Source organism: Populus alba, chromosome 4 (genome assembly GCF_005239225.2).
Source record: "Populus alba chromosome 4, ASM523922v2, whole genome shotgun sequence".
In the NCBI taxonomy this organism is placed as follows: domain Eukaryota; kingdom Viridiplantae; phylum Streptophyta; class Magnoliopsida; order Malpighiales; family Salicaceae; genus Populus; species Populus alba.
Window position 1 is genome coordinate 4,290,748 of NC_133287.1, and position 19,802 is coordinate 4,310,549.

General features: G+C 30.6%; 2 protein-coding genes across 2 annotated transcripts; both read right to left on the reverse strand.

Annotated features, from left to right (window-relative positions):
* Window positions 1-8,283: 8,283 nt before the first annotated feature.
* Window positions 8,284-9,838, reverse strand: LOC118033039 (uncharacterized). The gene is made up of 2 exons (XM_035037879.2): window positions 9,462-9,838; window positions 8,284-9,142 (listed from the first exon to the last, which is right to left on the reverse strand). The coding sequence occupies exons 1-2, from the start codon at window positions 9,711-9,713 to the stop codon at window positions 8,573-8,575; spliced, it is 822 nt and encodes a 273-aa protein (XP_034893770.1). The 5' UTR covers window positions 9,714-9,838; the 3' UTR covers window positions 8,284-8,572.
* A 4,173-nt stretch (window positions 9,839-14,011) lies between these two features.
* Window positions 14,012-14,968, reverse strand: LOC118033040 (glutaredoxin-C9). The gene has a single exon (XM_035037880.2). The coding sequence runs from the start codon at window positions 14,782-14,784 to the stop codon at window positions 14,314-14,316; it is 471 nt and encodes a 156-aa protein (XP_034893771.1). The 5' UTR covers window positions 14,785-14,968; the 3' UTR covers window positions 14,012-14,313.
* Window positions 14,969-19,802: the final 4,834 nt, after the last annotated feature.

Genomic DNA, 19,802 nt, shown 5'->3' on the forward strand with positions numbered 1-19,802 from the left:
ATTAGGATAATCATTTCACCGAGTCAAGTATAAAGTTACTTTTTTATATGGCATGTTTAAACTCCAAGTAACTATTTTCTACTTTCAACAAAGAAAAGTTTATTCGCCTTACTCATTTTTATCCCAATGAATTTATAATGGATCTTATGATAGTGACTTACCAACTTGATATGTATATTATTGATCTACGCAATGATGATGAGTTATTTTGTATCAAAGGTATTGTTAATTTTGCAAAGAAAATGATAAAAACAAAGAATGATAGTTTGGAGAAAGATTTTCAAATTGGTATATATGCTTATCAAATTGTCATTACTTCTATCAGTTGTAATTGCTACAATGGAGAGAGTTTTTTATGGTATGCATATTATCAAGTGTAGATTGAAAAACAAAATAGGAGATAAGTGGATAAATAACAATTTTGTTGTATATATTGAGAAAGATATCTTTAATAAGATTGATAATGATGTTATTATGAAGCGATTTCAAAATATAAAAACTTGAAAAGAATAATTATAATGTAAATTTTCTCATTTTAAAAATATTCTTAAATTAATTTTGCTTGATATAAGTTAGTATATATATTTTAAACTGATTTCTCAATACAACACATGTCTACATAATATTAAATATTTGCTAATAATTTCCCTTTTATTTAAAAAATCTTGTCTCCCCCGCCATTGGTGTTGTTCCTAAGAAAAATTAGCATAACTTTTATAGATGTTCAAGAAACTAGGCAGACTCATATGGCTATAATAATGCTCTAACTATCAATGAATATCTCTCAAAAAACATAGTAGGTTTATGAGTGTATCATTTCGGTTTAAAATATATTAAATTAGGGTTTAGATTTTTATAATAACAATAATTTAGTCTAAGCTTTGAGTGGTAGTATAACCTTAAGGTTTAACCTTATACAGTTTGTATTTATAAGTTAAGTAGTGTTTAAAAGTGTAAAAATGACTGTTTTTTTAAAAAAATTTTGCTCGGAAATGCATGAAAAATTATTTTTGACTCAACATATCAAAATTATATAAAAAGCCAAAAAAATATTAATCTGAAATAAAAATTTTTTTTTTTAAATAATTAAAAAAAACATTTTTAAAATACAAAAAAAACATGCCATGAGTGCATGGAAATGATGGACAATAAGGTTTTATCCTGTAAACTAATGGAACAAGGAGTGAGAAGTAATGGTTTACAAGACCATTTTATTGATCAAAACATCTAATATAAGATTTAAAAACAAAACAAATAGCTATATAAAGAATGAAAACTAAATATGAAATACTAAATAAATAAACTAAAATAATGAAGGACAAAATTAAAAAAATAAACTAAATCAAGAAAACAATAAAAAAAAAATAATAGAAATCAAAATAATGAATACCAAAATTGATAAAAAAAAAAATGATATGAAATCAAATGTTGAAGGATGATATTGAAAAACAAAAGCAATTTCAGAAAGTATGGAAAGCAAAACAAATAGCAATTAAAAAAATAAAAACCAAAACTAATACAAACACAAACTAAGAGGACACATTTAATTGTTTGGAATGGTAGGTGTGAAACCAGAGGCAAGGAGAGAGAAAAAAGTCAACTAGAGCCCAACCGCTACGTCATTGCACACGTCGACCATTGAGAAGAGAACATCGAGAAGCTTCCAACACTATCGTGGGAGGCGGTGTTGGGCCATCGAGAGACTTCACACACGTTAACTATTTTTTGTTTTTAAATAAATTTTTATATTTAATTAAATACCAAATTGTCCCTCATTGAACTTGATTATAGCAAAAAAATCAGGATAAAAACATAAAAAAAACCCTATGGATGCTAGTAAAAGAAAATGTGTTTTCAAGGGTAATTTGGTTATTTCACTATGCTTTAAAAAGTAGAAATTCAAAAAAGTCCCTACATGATGATTTTTTTTTTTTTTGCTTTTAAGGGTGATTAAATCATTTTACTATACTTTAAAATATAAAAAGACTGATCTATTCCCGATCAATCTAACGATGACCAATGAGTCATGAGGAAAATAATGTATTGCCCCTAATAGCCATGCCATTGATTTTTGTTAAGAATGGAAAAAAGTTACAATATTATTTCAATCCACAGTGTTTTGTGTCTATATCTATAGCAAAACTCTGATTTTTTTTTAGTTTTTTTTAACTAGATAGATGGCTTGCGTTATATTATAAGTCCGATCAACTTGTTTTAACGTAAAAAAAAATGCCCTGACAATAATAGCTTTTTTAAAGGAGAAAGAAAAATTCAGGAATAGATCATTAATTCAAATGGGTTCAATAAATTTAGTTAGTTTAATAATATGATTATATATATATATATATATATATATGCTCTTCTTGAACATTTCTTGACCTTGTAAGCACCCGAAGCTAATAATGGAGAGAAGCTGCCAAAACTGCTGCAAAGACTCTCTCCGTTTTGTTGCGTGTTACTTTTCTGGCGAACTCGGTATAAAACCCAATCATCCAACTAGAGAAGAAGACACTAAGAGTCAGTCTCTGAAAGTTTTGCGGTAAAAACGAATAATTTTAAAATAAAAGATGAAAATAGAAGCTGTTGTCATTGTATTCATTTTTCAATGAACTGAACTACAGAAGGTAAAAATGATTAGTACATAGGCTTCTACGTATTGATTATAAGAAGTCATCTTGTTGCCATAATGTTAGCGTAGGAAAAACAATTTCCACTTCTTTGATATCTATTTATTATTGTCTTTAATTTAGAAGTTTCATCATACGTAGAAGCGGTTATATTATACAGTTCCATGTACCTATGTATGATACTGTTTCTACTCCATACTCTCACAACCAACAATACTCCTTGTTTTTTGTTTTCACAGGTATTATCTTAAAGAACAGCTTACAAGACTTACTCGCATCGACCCCCTGAGCCTATGCAGATGATGAGTATCATCAAGAAGCCGGTACTCAAGCATCAACCAACTTGTTTTCGTGCCTTTTGGAGGCCGGCCCTTGTAAAATACTAGAGCTTTCTTCACGCCAAGGCACTGTGATCCGTTGGAGGTGAGGATTGGTTTATCGGTTCCTGTTGCTTTCCAGTAACCTGATCCTGCTGCTCTGTTTGGACGGACACCATTGGGATACTTCCTATCTCTAGGACTGAAGAAAAATCATTCATTCTCCCCAAACAAGGCTTTTCCTGCACAGGTAAACAGAACAACAATGAGTGAAGAGAATAATGCTTCAAGATATCCCAAACAAAAGCAAGAAACGTTTCCTTTTTTTGTTTTGAAAAATGAAAAAGCAAAATCCCTATCTTTTATTACGAGTTAAGAGCGTATAGGTACTGCTAGAGTGACAGAAAAGCATATTTTGTTGTGTAAGAAATTAGTTGAGAAGAATGAATAAAGCACCTGGAAGGTCCCATGGATTGAACTTGTAGATATCCACGTCTGCTATTATATAAACTTCCGGATATGAAGAAGATGAGACCTTCTTCTTCAGATAATGGATGATAAGCTCCTGGTCTGTTGGATGAAACCTGAATCCTGGAGGGAGTTCAGGACTGGACATGTTCATTCTCTCCATTGCCAGATAGCAGAGGATACTTCGAAGCTCTCCTCTTTTTCTTTTTCTTTTTTCTTTTTATAATGGCAATGGATTATCCTGGAGACATCATCTCAACAACAATTGTTGCTACATGATTGTTGGTTTCTGAAGTCGTCGGATATGTTATTTTCTGTTTGGTAATTTACTTTGTAACTATTTTTGCGACTAGTAATTAATTCTATGATGCATCACAGAATTCAATAATATTTTCCTTTTCTATTCAAGATTTCCTTCCTCCCCTCTCCTACAGGTACATCATGTCAACATTCTTTGTCTATTCCTTTTGAGAAATTGATCATCTCAATACTGTGCAAGTATAGTCGTGCTCATTGGCTGCATGGAGATCAGGTACCTACATTTTGCGATATAGAAATTCAGAAGATTATATAGTGGTTTTGTTGCTTCCAATGTTTTCATTTATTATTTTTTCTCATAAATCCTACTCTCCTGAGTGTTGCAGTGACCCAAAATGATGATCACATCAGAGTCTATTATAAGCTAATTAAGCATCAACATTTCCTTTAAGCACTTTATGCATACGTTTTGGTTTTCGTTAATCGAATTTACCGTTTTTAAGTAAGATATATATATATATAAAAAAAACTCTTAGGACTCCAAAAGCAATGCTTTTCATGGCACCCATGAAGCCTCAGGGGTGATTGCAAATACAAGCAACCATGGTAATGGCAAGGAATGGAAAATTGAGAGTGGAAGTATCGAGTGACATGTGTCAATGATAAAATATTATATAGAACTTCGAGATGAGAACAAAAAAATCATGATTTTGAACCACAAACTACCAGCAACTGGAATTATGCTGAAAATGAATTCAGCAGGAACTGATATGCTTCAATTTCTTTTTGCTCTGGCATGCCTCAATTTCTCTTTTCGTTTTCTCCTTTCCCTTGTTATCCTGTAAGCTCTAAATGGTAAATTACCTTGACCTTCTATGAAGCTCGGCTAATCATTACTACTACATTAAATTTTTCGAAAAAGCTTGTCGAAAATTCTCAAATTAATTAATACTTTCAAGGGTTTCTAGCAAGTTTTAGTTGATGAATTGAATATTTCTGATGACGAATTTTGTTAAATCTGAAAATTTTTGGGTGTAGTAGTCTTATAGTACCTCTTCCTCATACCGGCGAGTGTATAATGTTGGAATAGGAATTAGTGAGAAAAACAGTAGCAGAAGAGACAGAAAATGAAACACATCACATAAATATGAGACAAATAAGGGAATTATGCTATAATATTGCCAAGGTCTTTGGAAAAATGGAAACATAGGCGGCACGGAATATAGCTATTCACATTATGTTCCAAGGGGAAAAGTAACTTTCTACTTACAGTAGTGATTGAGAATTGAGAAGATACAGTCACCGGCAGTATATGGATTGGAACTGTCAAGATTCTCACCGGCGGTGATAGAAAGGCTAGAAGGAAAAAAACAAAACTTTTTATGTGGGCTAAGCCTTCATTCTTACTGATCTCTACGCCCCTTCCCCACTATATGCATTGTTTCCTGCATGTCGCTTTGTTATCCAGCTTGTTACTCTGTTGTCAAACATGTTACCTTGTTATACAGCAGAGCATTGAGAACATCAATTACTTAACTTATTAGCAGGTCGATGTTACCTGCAATTCAATTTACAGCAAATTTTGGAGTCATATAAATATAGTTAATCGCAATGATAGTTTATATTAACAAGGTTGATGGAAACAAATTTCTAAATGATGTTATGAAAAGTATTTGAAAGAGATAAACCAAGAATGTTTCATTGAAAAAGTTTGCATGTTTCTAATTTTTAAGATTTTTTAATAATTTTTTAATTGTATTGATTTAATTGCATAGGACATCAAGGCCAACCACACGTTAAAAAAAGTAAAAAAAAAAAATTACAATCTAGTTTTATAATAACTAGAAACTTGTTGTAGTCGGGTTTGTAGAGATTTGAGGTTCTAAATAGTTATATGAAAATTTGTCGCAAATAGACTATATAGATGACCTAACAGATACTTTCATAGACTAATGGGACAGGTTTAGGTCCAAGATAAGACCTTGTCATGCTAGATTGAAATAACCACTTTAAATGATGACAAGAAGAGATTTGACTGTTGGATCAAATTTAAATTTATCTAAGTGATTCTATAGGTAGTTTTCCCATAGAAAGCAACTATGTCCCTTATCAAACCATTAGATCTCATGGAATTAAGAATCAGGCTCAGATGCTACTATTTGGCCTAATTTTGTTATTTTTCCTAGAAATATTTTTGAAATTTTTGTTTATTTTCAAATTTGGTGTTAATTCCGTTTATGTGTTGCGATTCTAATTTTGTTTCCTAGTCTATATCAACTTTTCTAACCTATAAAAGGCATTGCTAACCTCTTTAAGAGGTAGACTTGGTTAGATTGATATTTCATTAATAAAATAAAGTTTTAGGGTTCTTTGTTTTCACCCTTATTTTATATACTTTTGGTCTTTTCATGTTTGTTGTTATCTTGTTGCACTTTCATGGATAATTGTTTGCTTCACATGTGTTACTAACAATTATGGTAGAAAGAGGTTGCAAAATAGGGCATGGCCAAAAGGGGATGAAGAGGCTCCTTTTCATGAGAGAAATGTCGAGGAGCTTGTCATGGAGTATATGTAAAGGCAAATCAGATAATTGACTCGTATGTTAAAAAAGAAAGAGAAAAGGGAACAAAACTAGGAGAGTGATCATGCATCTCTAACCAATATTGAAAACTATAGGCATGATTAGAGGATGCAATCTCTTGATAAGAAAAACATCAAATCTAAAGATTTTAGATTTTGCATTAGAATACATGAATTTACATGAGCTTTATTAGTAGAAGAGTTCATAGATTGGATGAATGAGGTGGAATGAATATTTTGATATAAAAAGATTCTCTTACATATACGAGTAAAGTTTATTGCAATCAGATTAAAGGGTAGAGCTTCTACCTATTAGGGACAATTGAAGAGGACATGAGAGAGGAAAGGGAAGTTGATAATTGATATTGGAAAAAGATGATGAAGAATTTGAGGAAGCACTTCCTTCCATTTAGCTATACTTAGCCCTTGTACCAAAAGCTTCATATGTTGAAATATAGAGGTAAATGATTCAACAGTTATATTAATGAATTTTATCAATTAGTAGTTGAGAATAACCTGACAAAAACGAAAGAGTAGCTCATGGTAAAATATTTGTGCAGGTTACGATAGTCCATCTAAGATGTGTTATGCCTCCAATCTTTGCAGATAGTTTCAAAGGCATATTAAAGGACCTTAATAGTGGTGAAACAACAAGTTGTCAGGGCTATAAACAAATTTTTTGACAGATCAATACAATAGAGAAGGTTCCAATCATAATTTGAGACCAACCTCTCCCTCAAAATCTACATGCTCAGCAAAATCAACAGATAATTAATGAGGGTTTTGGTTTAGCTTTCAATATTTGTTGTTGTAGTTGTGGAGAATTAGGTCATTGTGAGTGTAGCAAACGAGAGAGTCATCCAAGAAATAATCGATTAAAAAAAGCCCGTGAATGGTGTGGTTGATCCTGTTTATGATGATTCTGATAATAATGAAGATATTTTTAATGAAAATGGCGATACTACGATAGTTATTCAAAAGATCTTTTGATGTCATCCAATGGTAATTTATGATAGAATTTGTTGTGTTCTAACATCTTCCAAACAACTTGTACTATTAACGATAAGGTATTCGGTTTAATCATTGATATTGGTAATTGCAGGAATGCAATGTTAGCTAAAGTGGTATAGAATTTGCATCTTAAAACATAAAAACACTATATCCTCTACAAACTAAATTGACCAAATAAAGATGACAAGGTAATTGTGGACAAACTCTATATCATTTCATTTTCCATATACAATAGATATTTTGATAATGTTTAGTTTGACATGATAACTATAAATGCATGTCATATACTATTGAGTAGACTTTGACAATATCATAGGAATGTCATGCATGAAGAAAGACATAAAACAAAATCCTTAATATAACAAAGGAAATGCATAGTACTAACAATATAAAGGAAGAGGTGGTTGTTGAAGACAATGGAAGAAATAAGTTTTTTTTATCTAGATTTATGGAGAATGAGAAGAAAGAAAAGAAGAAATAAGAGAAGAGGGGGAAGGAGGAGTTGTTGAGTTCAAACAAGAGAAATGAACAAGTTATTTATAATAAGTGGTGGTTCTTCTGAGATCAATGGTGGTATTTTGGGAATTGATTTATGACATGCTTTTCAATATCAATGCATTTATCATTAGGATTCGATCTGGTTTTCACAATCAAACTACAAATTTATTTTGTTTTTTATGGTAAAGTCAGAATTATATTTTAAAAGTTTTGATGACCGACCAATCACAAAGTAACAAATCACTCACAAATAATAGTTTTCACTCATCACTCTACGATACAAACCAAAGAAACACATATACAGATAACTCACCACTCTAAAATTACAAATCACTTCGCACTTTAAAAATGTTGAGTTACAAAGAAAGTATAGAACTTCATAGGGTATAAAAATAAACCGAGTCAAAATTTTTCAATTCAAATTTTGCCAAAAAAGTCTACGGTCTAAATCATTATTATATTCTTGAAATAACCCTCCAAGCCTAAAAAAAATACCAAAATAATATAATTGAAACTCAAGCAAATATTAACTAACACACATTTTTTATTTCTTAAAAACATCCATTTACAAAGCTTAAAAACTAAATGAGACCATTATGGAAATTCTCATCCAAATCACCGCCGATGAAAAACCATGTCAGAAGTGAGCAAAAAACCAGCCAGCAATGATTAAGAGATTGAACGGTCCTCGGGGAAAACTTACTTAAAATCAGGTCCTCGAAATGCAAGTTCATCATAATTTTATTAGGAGCATTAAAATGAAAGTAGATGCCACTACTAAAACAGGTAAGGAAGAGGAAGGTTGTTGTGGGGCTAAACGAAAGACAAGAAAACATCTTTGATTACAATTAAAAGGAACAATCTCAAATAGACCAAGATCCAATTTCGGGTCATTTCTTGGTGAACGTAATCTGCCATAATCTCTGTGATCCCTTCATTTATATGTCGGAATAAAAAGAGATTGGGTAGGAAAATGGAAGAGACTTTTTTGTATATGATAATCAAAGGGATCAGCAAAGCTGCGGTAATTCTTTGCAAAAGCACGATTCTCTTAGTCTTCGAGCTTTCATTCCTCAATCCACTCTTTCGTTCCTTCATATACCCCCCCGCAAATAGATAGAAACAAACAGGAATAACGTTTTTAATTGACAAGCTATCAATTCTGATCTCATCACGGAAAGCAGTGATACCAGACTCCATAAACTGACCACTTCCCTTGGTAGTACTCACATTGCCATTGGCATCATCAACATCAATTGAAACATTAGGCATGCCAGCTTCCATTTTGATAGTTTCATCTTGGAGCTTTCTATTTAGCGAAATGGTCCTCCCTCCAGGATTATCTTCAAGTTTGAAAGGAAATTCATTTGGGATATTCTCTCCCTGTTTAGATGTCAGTAACGAAACATATTTTTTAATTAAAAAATGTTTCTTTTCTCATCAAGACATTAGAATTTATTCTCTACCAGCACATAACTTGAAAATTCAAAGACAGAAGAACATAAAAAGGAGGCATCAAGTATAACTCCTCTCAAGTTAAACGGAGAAAAGAAAGCAGAGTATTATGCTGAAAAAATTCTAAACCACAAAATTAAAAGACTAGATGATTTATGTTAATTAAGCGTGATTGACCAAAAATCATAGCATAAAAGAAGAACAAAACTCATAATTTATGTTAAAAAAAAGGGAGAAAAAAACTGACATCTTGGGGTTGCTCGGTGCAATCGATTTCAGTTTCAAGGACTCGAATCAGATTGTCATCGGCGGTCGGCTTCTGTGCGGTGACTTCTGTTGAGAAGTGTGAAAATGGAAGGAAGTTTCGTAGAGTGGCGCGGTTTTCAACGGAGATAACGGTGGGGATAGCTCTGGGGAAGGTTCTGGGAGATCCAACGGAGCGGACAGCGAGAGGCAAAAAGGATTTGGAGGCTCTGCGAAGTAATGAGTTGAAAGCCATTTCCAGGTTGTTGCTGGATCTGGGTAGGTGGAAAATGATAGTCTGCTTTTTATAGAGAGTGTTCTGGGGTTAATGTGGCGTCGCTGAATCTCTCCTTGATGTTGCTTGCAAGTTGTGAAACGAGCTCTAATTTTCTTACACCCCTAAAAAAACACCACTTTGCAGCCGTGGGCCTAAGCTGCATGTGAGATAAGGCCCGGTCGATGTAAAAACAAAAGGCCCAACCTGAAAGGCTTGCCTAGAGCCCAATGAATAATTAAGGTGGTGTTTAAAATTAGTGCTATTTGTTTTTAAAAAATATATTAAAATAATATATTTTTTTAATTATTAAATATTTAATTTTCACATCATCATATCAAAATAATCTAAAATAAAAAATTAAATTTAAACAAAAAATAAATATTAAAAATATTTTTTAAATACAAAACAAACACACTTTAAATCAAAACATATCATAACAGATAATATTATAATATCAATCACTAGATGCGCAGAGGATACAATTCTATTTTAATAATGGTAGAGATAGTTAAATGATGGTGTTAATGACATATTATAATTCATTAGTTTTTATGAAAAATAGTGTCCCCTCTTTTATAAAGTTATTTTTTTCCCCTTAAAATTAGAATTATTCATAAATTGAGAAAAAAATATATTTTGTTGGCAAATATCATAGTGTTTGTTTCATGCTAGAAAATGCAAAAAAAGTGTTTTTTTACAAATCGATCATACCTTCATAGCATATATAGTATAAGTTATACTATGTATGCTATGTTTGCCCGAGCATATATTGTAGAATCTGAGACCAAGAAAATGGAATCAGACCTCCTTCTCGGAGGTTGATGGAATATGATTCGTAAGCATGCTCTCCAGTGTAGTTTTCTTAAGGTGCTTTATTCTGTTTGCTCGGAGCCTTTGAAAGAATAAATTTTTATCAGGATTTCTATTATAGAAAAAAATAAAAGAGAACACTTTGGATTTAAAACATTTGATTCCTCTACGTTAGATTATTTTGGACTTGGGCTCTATCATTTGTTTTGGCTGTTTTGGTATTGATGCTTGTAGTGTCAAAGAAATAAACCTATGGATGTTTAATTTTACAAAATAAAATAAAAATAAATTGAATTGTGATACTGCAATAATTGATTTCATTGATTACCTCCATCCAATACAAGCATTGATTTGCATGATTCTTTCATTCATTTGTCTTCATCCGAAGATATATTTATGATTCATAATTATTATTATTTTTCTTTGCCAGGGACCATTAGAAATCTGGGTTGCTTGAATAAGCTACTGCCGAGGTGATTATTTTTTAGTTTAGTTTGATTTTTATATATATATAAAAAAATAATTAAATTAAGTTTTTTTAAAAAAACTAAAATCAATTCAAATTTACTAGTTTTGGTTTTTTTTTAAGATAAAAACCCGTTCAAATTGGTTTGACACAGTTTTTTTGATTTGGCTTGATTTTTTTTAATTTGACTTGGTTTTTTCCATGTTTAGCTTGTTTTTTTCATTTTTTTTAGTTTGGGTTTGGTTTGGTTTTTTTAGTTTCAAGTTTATAAAACTAAAACTAAATCAATTGTCTTTTTTAAAAATTTAATTGATTTAATTAATTTTTTTCATAATTTAATTTTTTTAATTTAATTAATTTTTTGATTTTTTTTTTTTCTTCTCCGTCTATAGCCACTAGGCCCACTACCTCCAAAATAGGGCAAAAACCCTGCCTTGAAATTAAACTTGCACAGCATACCTCTGAAGACTCCTAAATCTAGCTAGACAAATAAATCCATAAATGCGGCTGCGCCTAGCCACAACGTGTTAAAAAAGTAAGAGAGAGAAAAAAAAAAGAATCTGGTTAATTAGAACTGTTTAAATCTCTGAAAGCAACTCCAAATCAAAACATTACTTGATGTCTTGAAACCTGAAAAGGAATGTCACTGTAGAAATTGAGACCAATCGAAGAGCCAAGTGATTACGTGTAATAGTTAACCACATATGTGTAGTTTTGCTGGAAAGAGGGGCAGGCTGTCTCCGATGAGAGATTTGATTTTGACGTGGAGGCACGTAGACATATCTGGGACCACTTAGTTTTATGGAATTAATCCTGCCAACCTTTAGAAATATACTTCTGCGTATTTATTTTTTTCATCACACAAAAGATACTAAGATGATGCTTATTTTTTAAAAAAAATATAAAATTCAAGATTATGATCATTAATTCGTGATCTAAAAATATTAAAAAGCAATGAAAAAATAATCAAGTTAAACATGATGAACAAAAAAATACAAATTTTCAAAAACAAAATTCCTTCAACTATTGCCTCAAATTAAATATCAAGGATGCAATTAATAAATTTAATTTAATAAAAAACTAAATTAGGGCCAACCATATTTTTTATTGGAGAAAAAATATCAAAACATGTAAACCCAGTGAAATTGAAAGAACTCCTTAATTCCATAAATTATTTTAAATTTTAAAAATTGTGATGAAGATAATAAGGATGAAACCTTAAGTATAACAAACCCTAGGGATTGATTTGATTTCTTTTAAAAGCCAATATGAAAATCAAGTAAGAGAGAAGGAAAAAGAAAAAAAAAAAACAAACAAAAAGCAACACGCACCACTCTGTGTCGTATGGATGCTTTGCGGATATCCCATGGGCGAGGCTCCCAATACTATGTGTCTTCTATTTAAAGAAATTAGTGTGGATTAGAACAAGATACTTGTGGGAATTACATGTGTATATAAAAACATGATAGTCCTCCATTAATTAGGTTAAAATCCATGCGTGGTTGTCATTTCCCATTTATCCCCCCATCAAAGTGAAGGTGACATCGTCGCTGTCGTTGCAGCAAATTGATATGGGACGTCAAGTTTGGGATTTTATCAAATTCTAACACTCATCGATTGTCCTAATCAATGTTCTTAACATTTACGTGGAAAAGTGACATGGTAACGTGCAATTCATCCTAATTGTTCTAAACTTCAGCACTCTTGTGTGAGAAAAAACGCAGCATTTTCCCGGATCTCTAACGCCGGTAATGCATTTGAAATGATGTTTTCTAAATTTTGTATTTTTGTAGATTGTTTTGATGTTAAAAATAATTTTAAAAAATAAAAAAAATATATTATTTTAATATATTTTCAATTTAAAAAATAGCTTCTATTATATTTTCAAATATTTTTTTTTAATTGAAAATAAAATGAAAGTGGAACGGAGTCATCAGTTGACCTTCGCATGTATAGTGGGTACAATTTTGTTATCTTATAATTAAATCGAGCCCCCACCAAGTGATAATCCATCCCTATCTCTTTTATTTTTGCCTGCCAAAAGACATGGAAATACCAAACAAATCCTGAGATACACGTACTTAAAGGACCGCATTACCCCTCCCCCCCGCTTTTAGGTGAAGTTTCTCACTTTCTCTCTAGCTAAATCCAAAAAACAAAAGAACAAAAAAAAAAAACGAACCACAGGCTGCATGTGGTGACATGGGACGTCAAGTTGGGATTTTATCAAATTGCACTGGATCCTTAATATGGACTTCTGAATTTTATGGTTAATACTTTCGGAACCTTGGGATTTTTTTGTAATTTACACCTGCCTCTTCTTCTTCTACTTCCTTTCCCTTTCTTTCTTTTGTTTTTTTCCATGGCACATTAATCAGTCATGATCACGTAGTTTGTTTGGCACAGCTAGTTCTACGTTGCCTTAATTTAGAATATCCCGTAGGCATGTCGTGTTTGCTGAATTTCAGCTTTCCACTGCTATAAAATATTTTCCAATACGGCTCTATAATTTCCAAAACAACATGCCATTTTCTACAAGTTAGATTAATACATAAATGGAAGGGTAGGTTAGCTTTTTCATCAAATTATATTCAAATATGTATGGCTTGGGACTTGGGATATCCAATGTTTACTTGCAAGGAGAAAAAAATCTACATGGATTTTGCAGGAAAAAACACGGGATCATTGAAATATCCTTCTTCCCAGAATTATGAGTCCCTAAAGATAGAAAATGACGACACCAATCTTCCATTGAATAAATTAATAATGTCGTGTCTGATTATTTGATGTTTAGGGGAGACAAAGCAGATGAACTGAATTGATCTAACAAACAGATTAAGACATGACTTTACAGTTCTCCAGGCTAAGATTGTGGAACCCAGGTATCTCTGGCTATAATTTTATTCTGTGGAGCTGAAGAAGAGAAGGGATACAGTAAGAGCAGGTGAAACCTCTCAACGAGCTGATCAAACCAAACTATGGAAGCTGAAAAGATGTGTCCTAAGTTGAAAATGAAACATGGAATTGAGGGAGACAGATTTTATACCATGATCAGAGATACAAGTCTTTCATATAATCATGATATTCCAAAGAAATGTTACATGGTTAATCTACATCAACATCAGAAGTAAAATTATGATTTAATTACATCTGACAAGGTCTTCCTTCTGCTATAGCTTCGACATAATCTCCATCAACACACAAATTGAACAAGAGACCCAGAGATCAGACAGGGACAACAAGGTGCCCTGTATTCCTACCTCAAATGATCAGAGACAGTAAAGGAAAGAGAAGAGATTATAGTCATAACCACAAAGCTCCGGCATCTTTCAAGATAGGCACCAGCTCACCAGTAATATGAGAAGCCATGATTCTTTCCAGCCCTCCAAACAATTTTCCTCCAACAAAAACCACAGGAAACTGCACTTGATCAGCATCCTTCCCTCCTTTATCACCATTAATCATTGATAACGCCTTGATCACATAATCCTCCTCCTTCTCTTCCACCTCGAAGACCGGTGGGTTGACACCTAGCCCTAGCAACAACTTCTTCACAACATGACACATGCAACACCCGCGCTTGCCAAATATAGCGATCGAATTCTCTGACACTAATTTTTGGACATGACATTCTTGACCATTGGTCACTACTAGCACATGTCCAGCACTAGTACTATTAGCACCACCATGATCACGTGAGTCACGTCCCGGGAGTTTCCGGTTGCCGGCAGTGGTGGCCGGAGAGTAGGCTCTAAATGGAATTGCTTCCTGCATGAGGATTGATTGATGGACGGTGTGATCGAGTGTGAAAAATTTGAAAGATTGGAATTAGAAGATTTGTTTTGTCATGTGGAGAAAGAGAGGGAGGGAATGGAGAGGCATTATATTGGGAAATTTGACAGGGGAAATGAGAAGACTCTCACGTCAACGGCAGGGATTGTGGGTGACGTGTTTTACATCACAGCTTGGTAGACTGATTCATAGCTAGTTGCTACATCTCCCTGACCATGACCCTTTCTTGTTTCTTGAAACCTGATTAGCCAAGGAGTTCTTGTATCATAGTTTTCTATTTTTTACATTAATTAATTAAAATAAAACCAAATTCTTTCTTCGACAACTTGGAATCTTGGACGCAGAAGATCATGCAATTGCCGAATATATCCTCTTATAAATGGACGTTGATAATTCTGTAACAAAATTGTAATAAATCAGGGGTGGAGCTAGAAAATACTTTTAGAGGGAAAAGATTAAAAAATGTTTTTCTAGGAGGACCAAAACTTTTAATTTTTACTAGTTTTGGCCCTAAAATTTTAAATTGTCTGAGGAAAGCCAGAATTTCTTTTTTTCAGGGGCCAGGCCCTACCAACCTAACCTGGCTCTGCCCCTAAATGAAACTATATGAATTTAATGCCTTGTTTAGTATTTCTTGTTGTTGTCGTTTTTCGCTTTTAGTTTTTTTTTTTTAAAAAAAGAATTTTTTTTTATTTTATGTTGTTTTTATAGGGAAAAAAAAAAACTATAACCACCATCACAATTGGTTTTGAGAAATAAGTTCAAATTCATCATATTTTCTTCACAAGTTTTCTTACTTTATGATGTCTTTTTATATTTTTATAGTGTGAAACTTGAAGGAAAAGTGTTACTTTGACGAGCATTTTGGATAATTTTCTGTTTTCGTTCAAAGATTTTCTACAAAAAAGAAGAAAAATGTGTTCAATAATTAAAAATAAAATATGTTTTCTAGAAAACACAAGTTATCTAATTTTCTAGAAAATTGAAAAACTATTTCACATTCTTTTTTTTTTATAGTAATCTACTATAGAATCGGTGAGTATAAACAAACAGACTTTTGAAGCGTGAAAAATCACTATTTTTTAAGATGTTAATTATCCCTATTATATTTACTCTAACGTTAAAGTAATATATTTTTAGAATACATTAAAATATTATAACTTATAGACAATATCTTTTATAAGTTTATTAAAAATTCTATTTTGTTTATGAGAAACATAAACAGAGAATTCATATAAAAAAGTTAGGAAGAGAAAAATATTATTTTTTAATTTATTTATGTTAATATTAAAATAATATTTATAAAGAAAATAACTTCCTTTCAAATCAATATATTTATAGAGTTTATAGTAACATGTCTTTTAATTTGTTTGTAGAGTTTAAAGAACAACTCTTCATTTAAATTAATTGAAGAACTGACCTAGCAAGTGTTAATTATAATTAATTGTTTGATACTTGAGACCACAAGAGCCTATTCGTTAATTATTTGATACTACACTACTGAGCTAGCTATTTTTATTATTAAATAATTATATGTATTATCAATACAGTTCAAAGAGTTGAGGTGAGTTTAACTACTCATGTGAACAGTTAATTAAATTAATATATTATTTTAACTGTTTTATATTAATTTTATATTGTAGTTTATTTGGTTAACGTGTGGCGTTGATTAGTCAAGGTTACAGGTTTGAGTGTTGGGGCTCTAATATTTTTAGTTATGAGATAAAAGAGACGGACAATCTGTCTCAGCCTACACGCATGAAATGTAACTTGTTTTTTCAATTGGTTATTTGCTTATTTATTTTATTTTGTCTTTTATATTGAGTATTTATTGAATTTTATAATTTAGTATTGGGTTAATTATGAATTAATATTTATATTTTTTCATACAATAAAATAACAAAATAATAATTTAACTCAATGAATTTCATGATCTGACATATTTCTTTTTTATTTTTTGATTTTTTTTTAAACTTACTCAGTTGATAATGTCACGATGATATAATTTTAACATGCTTTAATTTAAAAACATAGTCTAAGCAGTCTAAACAAAGAATCAAGTCAGGATTTTTCAGATTTAAATTATTATATCGAGTTTAATAATAATATTGAAAAATATTTAATAATCTAAATATTATTTATTTACATTGCAAAAAAATTTTGATCCAAGAGCTTCAGTATAGTGCGAACAATAACCCAAGTATAAGATTGACACATTCCGAATTTGACATGTATGTAGAGGAATCTCATCTCACTCACTAACATGTATGATAAAAAAAAAAAAAATTACTTTTAATTAGCATACGGCATGAACTAATATTATGGGATGGGTATAAAAGGCATTTTCTTCCTCAACGAGAAATATGGAGATGGAGTCGTCAATCCTCTATACCACGAGGGGTGTGAACTCACACACATATATTTATATATTTGATCAAGTGTATTTGTTGAGTAATTGGTTTTTTAAAATAAATTATTATTTTCTTTTTTAATAATCTTATTTAACTATGTATCAAAGTTCCGATTAATTTTAAAATACATATATTTTTGATGTGATGTTGAATTCTTCTATATCATAAAAGATTTTAATGATGAGAAATCTAAATAAATCATCTTTTCTCATTCTAATTGAACCGACCAATAAGTCGAAATCAAGAAATAAACACCCAATAAAGAGAGATGCTTCAAAATTATCAACTCAAAGTGAATAAAGTGTATTTGGTATTATGGTGATTATTACAGTTGTGGTTTTAAAAAAAAGTATTTTATAAAAAAGTATTTTTACTTTGAAGTTAGTTTGGAAAAATATATGTTTGGTTAAAAATATAATTGAAACTGAGGTTGAATAAAAAGTAGTTTAATATATTTGGTTAAAAAAATATTTTTTAAATTGAGGTTATAAAATAATTAAATATATAGATATATAAATATTGATGATTTTTAATTTAAATATTATAAATTTAATTATTATTATTAAATTATAAAATAAATAATATTGATATAATTTATCGTAACGAACAATGTCGCCGGTGACATAGCATTTACCGTCACGAACCGTACCTCACTTCATCATCTCGACAATTGGATAATATTCGCTGATGAGGCCATCTTTGGCTGCCTAATTATTTTAAAACCAATGCTTTCATTTTTGGACACGCATCACGACCAGTTCCATTTCTCATTGCTGACGTTGCACCACATAGATCATGGGACCCACTTGATAAATGTCTTGTATTTTGGTTGGAAGTTGTTTGACGGAGGTGGTTTGTTTTTTAAAGAGGTTTTGTATTTTTTTTATTTTTAAAAATTTATTTTTAATACTAGTATATTAAAATAAAAAAATATATTAAAAATAATTTAAAATAAAACATAAAGAAATAATTATTATTTTTAAAATATACTCCTAAAATACAAAAATAAATGTTATTAATGCCGTGATAGAGAGATTGCAGTTGGATTTCTGTTCTTTACAACGTAAAAGCACAAACAACAAAAACATGTTTTTCATTATTTTATTGCGTTTTTATTTTGCGTTCTAACTTCTAAGTTGCATTTATGCACCCGTTCAGAAAAAATTTCCACGTTTTGCAGGCAGTCAAATGCTAGGAACTTTGGTCACCTTACTACGTGTTACGATCTTTAGTGGTTAGTGACCTGTTGCAGGTGGGACCAAAAATTCTTTTTGAAGGTTAAAAAAAATATGGAGGTGTTGATAACTTGTTTTACAAAAGAAATAAATTAATTATGATGGAAAAATTGATGCAAATAATTAACCATTGAGAATTATATGTACTCATAAATATTAAAAATAATTATTAGTGCTAATTAAAAAATAAATTATGAAGATAAAAAAAAAAACATATACATGTTAAGATATCTAATCTTTGTAAAGAAGTTAAAAGATTCATCCAGGACTTTTTTAATTCAAAAATTATTTTTCAATATATTTTAACAACAAAAAAAAAAAAACAGCATTAGAATGTCAGCAAATCAATTTTTTAATCCAAAACATTTTTAAATAGCTCGAAATAAAAAATTAAACAAATAGATAAACTTTTTATTATTAGCATTGATGTATCTTTTTCCTAACAGGATAAAAGATAAAAAATATATATATAAATAAAATTATTCTAATTAAATGAAACTCATTAACACCAACAATAAGTTATTGTTGTTGTTGTTGTAATATGGATTGTCAAATAACCTTTTCTTTTTATTGTCCGAGTTTTTGCAACTTCATGTCTTTTCTCTTAAAACTAGAAACTTAAATATAAACAAAATAAAATTTTAGACTAAACCATATGATTATTAATTATCATAATTAAGAGACTAGAATAAAATTTAGGAAAATCCTCAAGGCAAAGTTTGCCAAAAATGTGGTGGATGAATAATACTTGGAAAAAGAGGCTATATTTTTCATCTACTTTTAATTTTGATCATTTTATTATTAACTTTGATCATTTCATGGCATTGAGATTTTTTCTCGAAGAAATATACATGTAATTGGTGGAAAAATTAGTGATCATTTTATGATTAGCTATGGTTATTTGTTGGTTGATGTGTCATGTCATGCACGCCATTAATGAATATATTGGTGGTGACAATGTCATTAGAGTAGAAAATAGTGATTATTTTGTATAGAAAAACTTATGTGTTCCCTAGAAAATTATGTGAAAAAGTTAAAAGTTTATGATTTGTGTTGGGTAGATTAGATATAGAATAGGTCAAAACTAGGTCATGTAGAAATTCCAACCATTTAGAAAAGCCTAATTGGATGGAAAAATTAACTTTTTAAAGAAAAAACTTGTTTTTCTTGTATTATCAAATAAAAAATAAAAAATAAAAGTTGTTACATAAAATTTTCTCGTATATTTTTTTGCACTAAAAATTTAAAGCAAATATGTTTTACAATGACTCATGATATTGACGGTAATATATGCAACATTATGTAAGGGGCAAGCCTTAAATGGGTTAACCATTTAGCTATAATTAGATAATTG

Excerpts from the sequence above, each read along its gene's own strand:
- LOC118033039 (XM_035037879.2), bottom strand. The coding sequence starts at position 9,713 with ATGGCTTTCAACTCATTACTTCGCAGAGCCTCCAAATCCTTTTTGCCT. Across the intron at positions 9,143-9,461 it reads GCACCGAGCAACCCCAAGAT|GGAGAGAATATCCCAAATGA; the intron begins GTCAGTTTTTTT and ends ACATCTAAACAG.
- LOC118033040 (XM_035037880.2), bottom strand. The coding sequence starts at position 14,784 with ATGCAGGAAGCAATTCCATTTAGAGCCTACTCTCCGGCCACCACTGCC.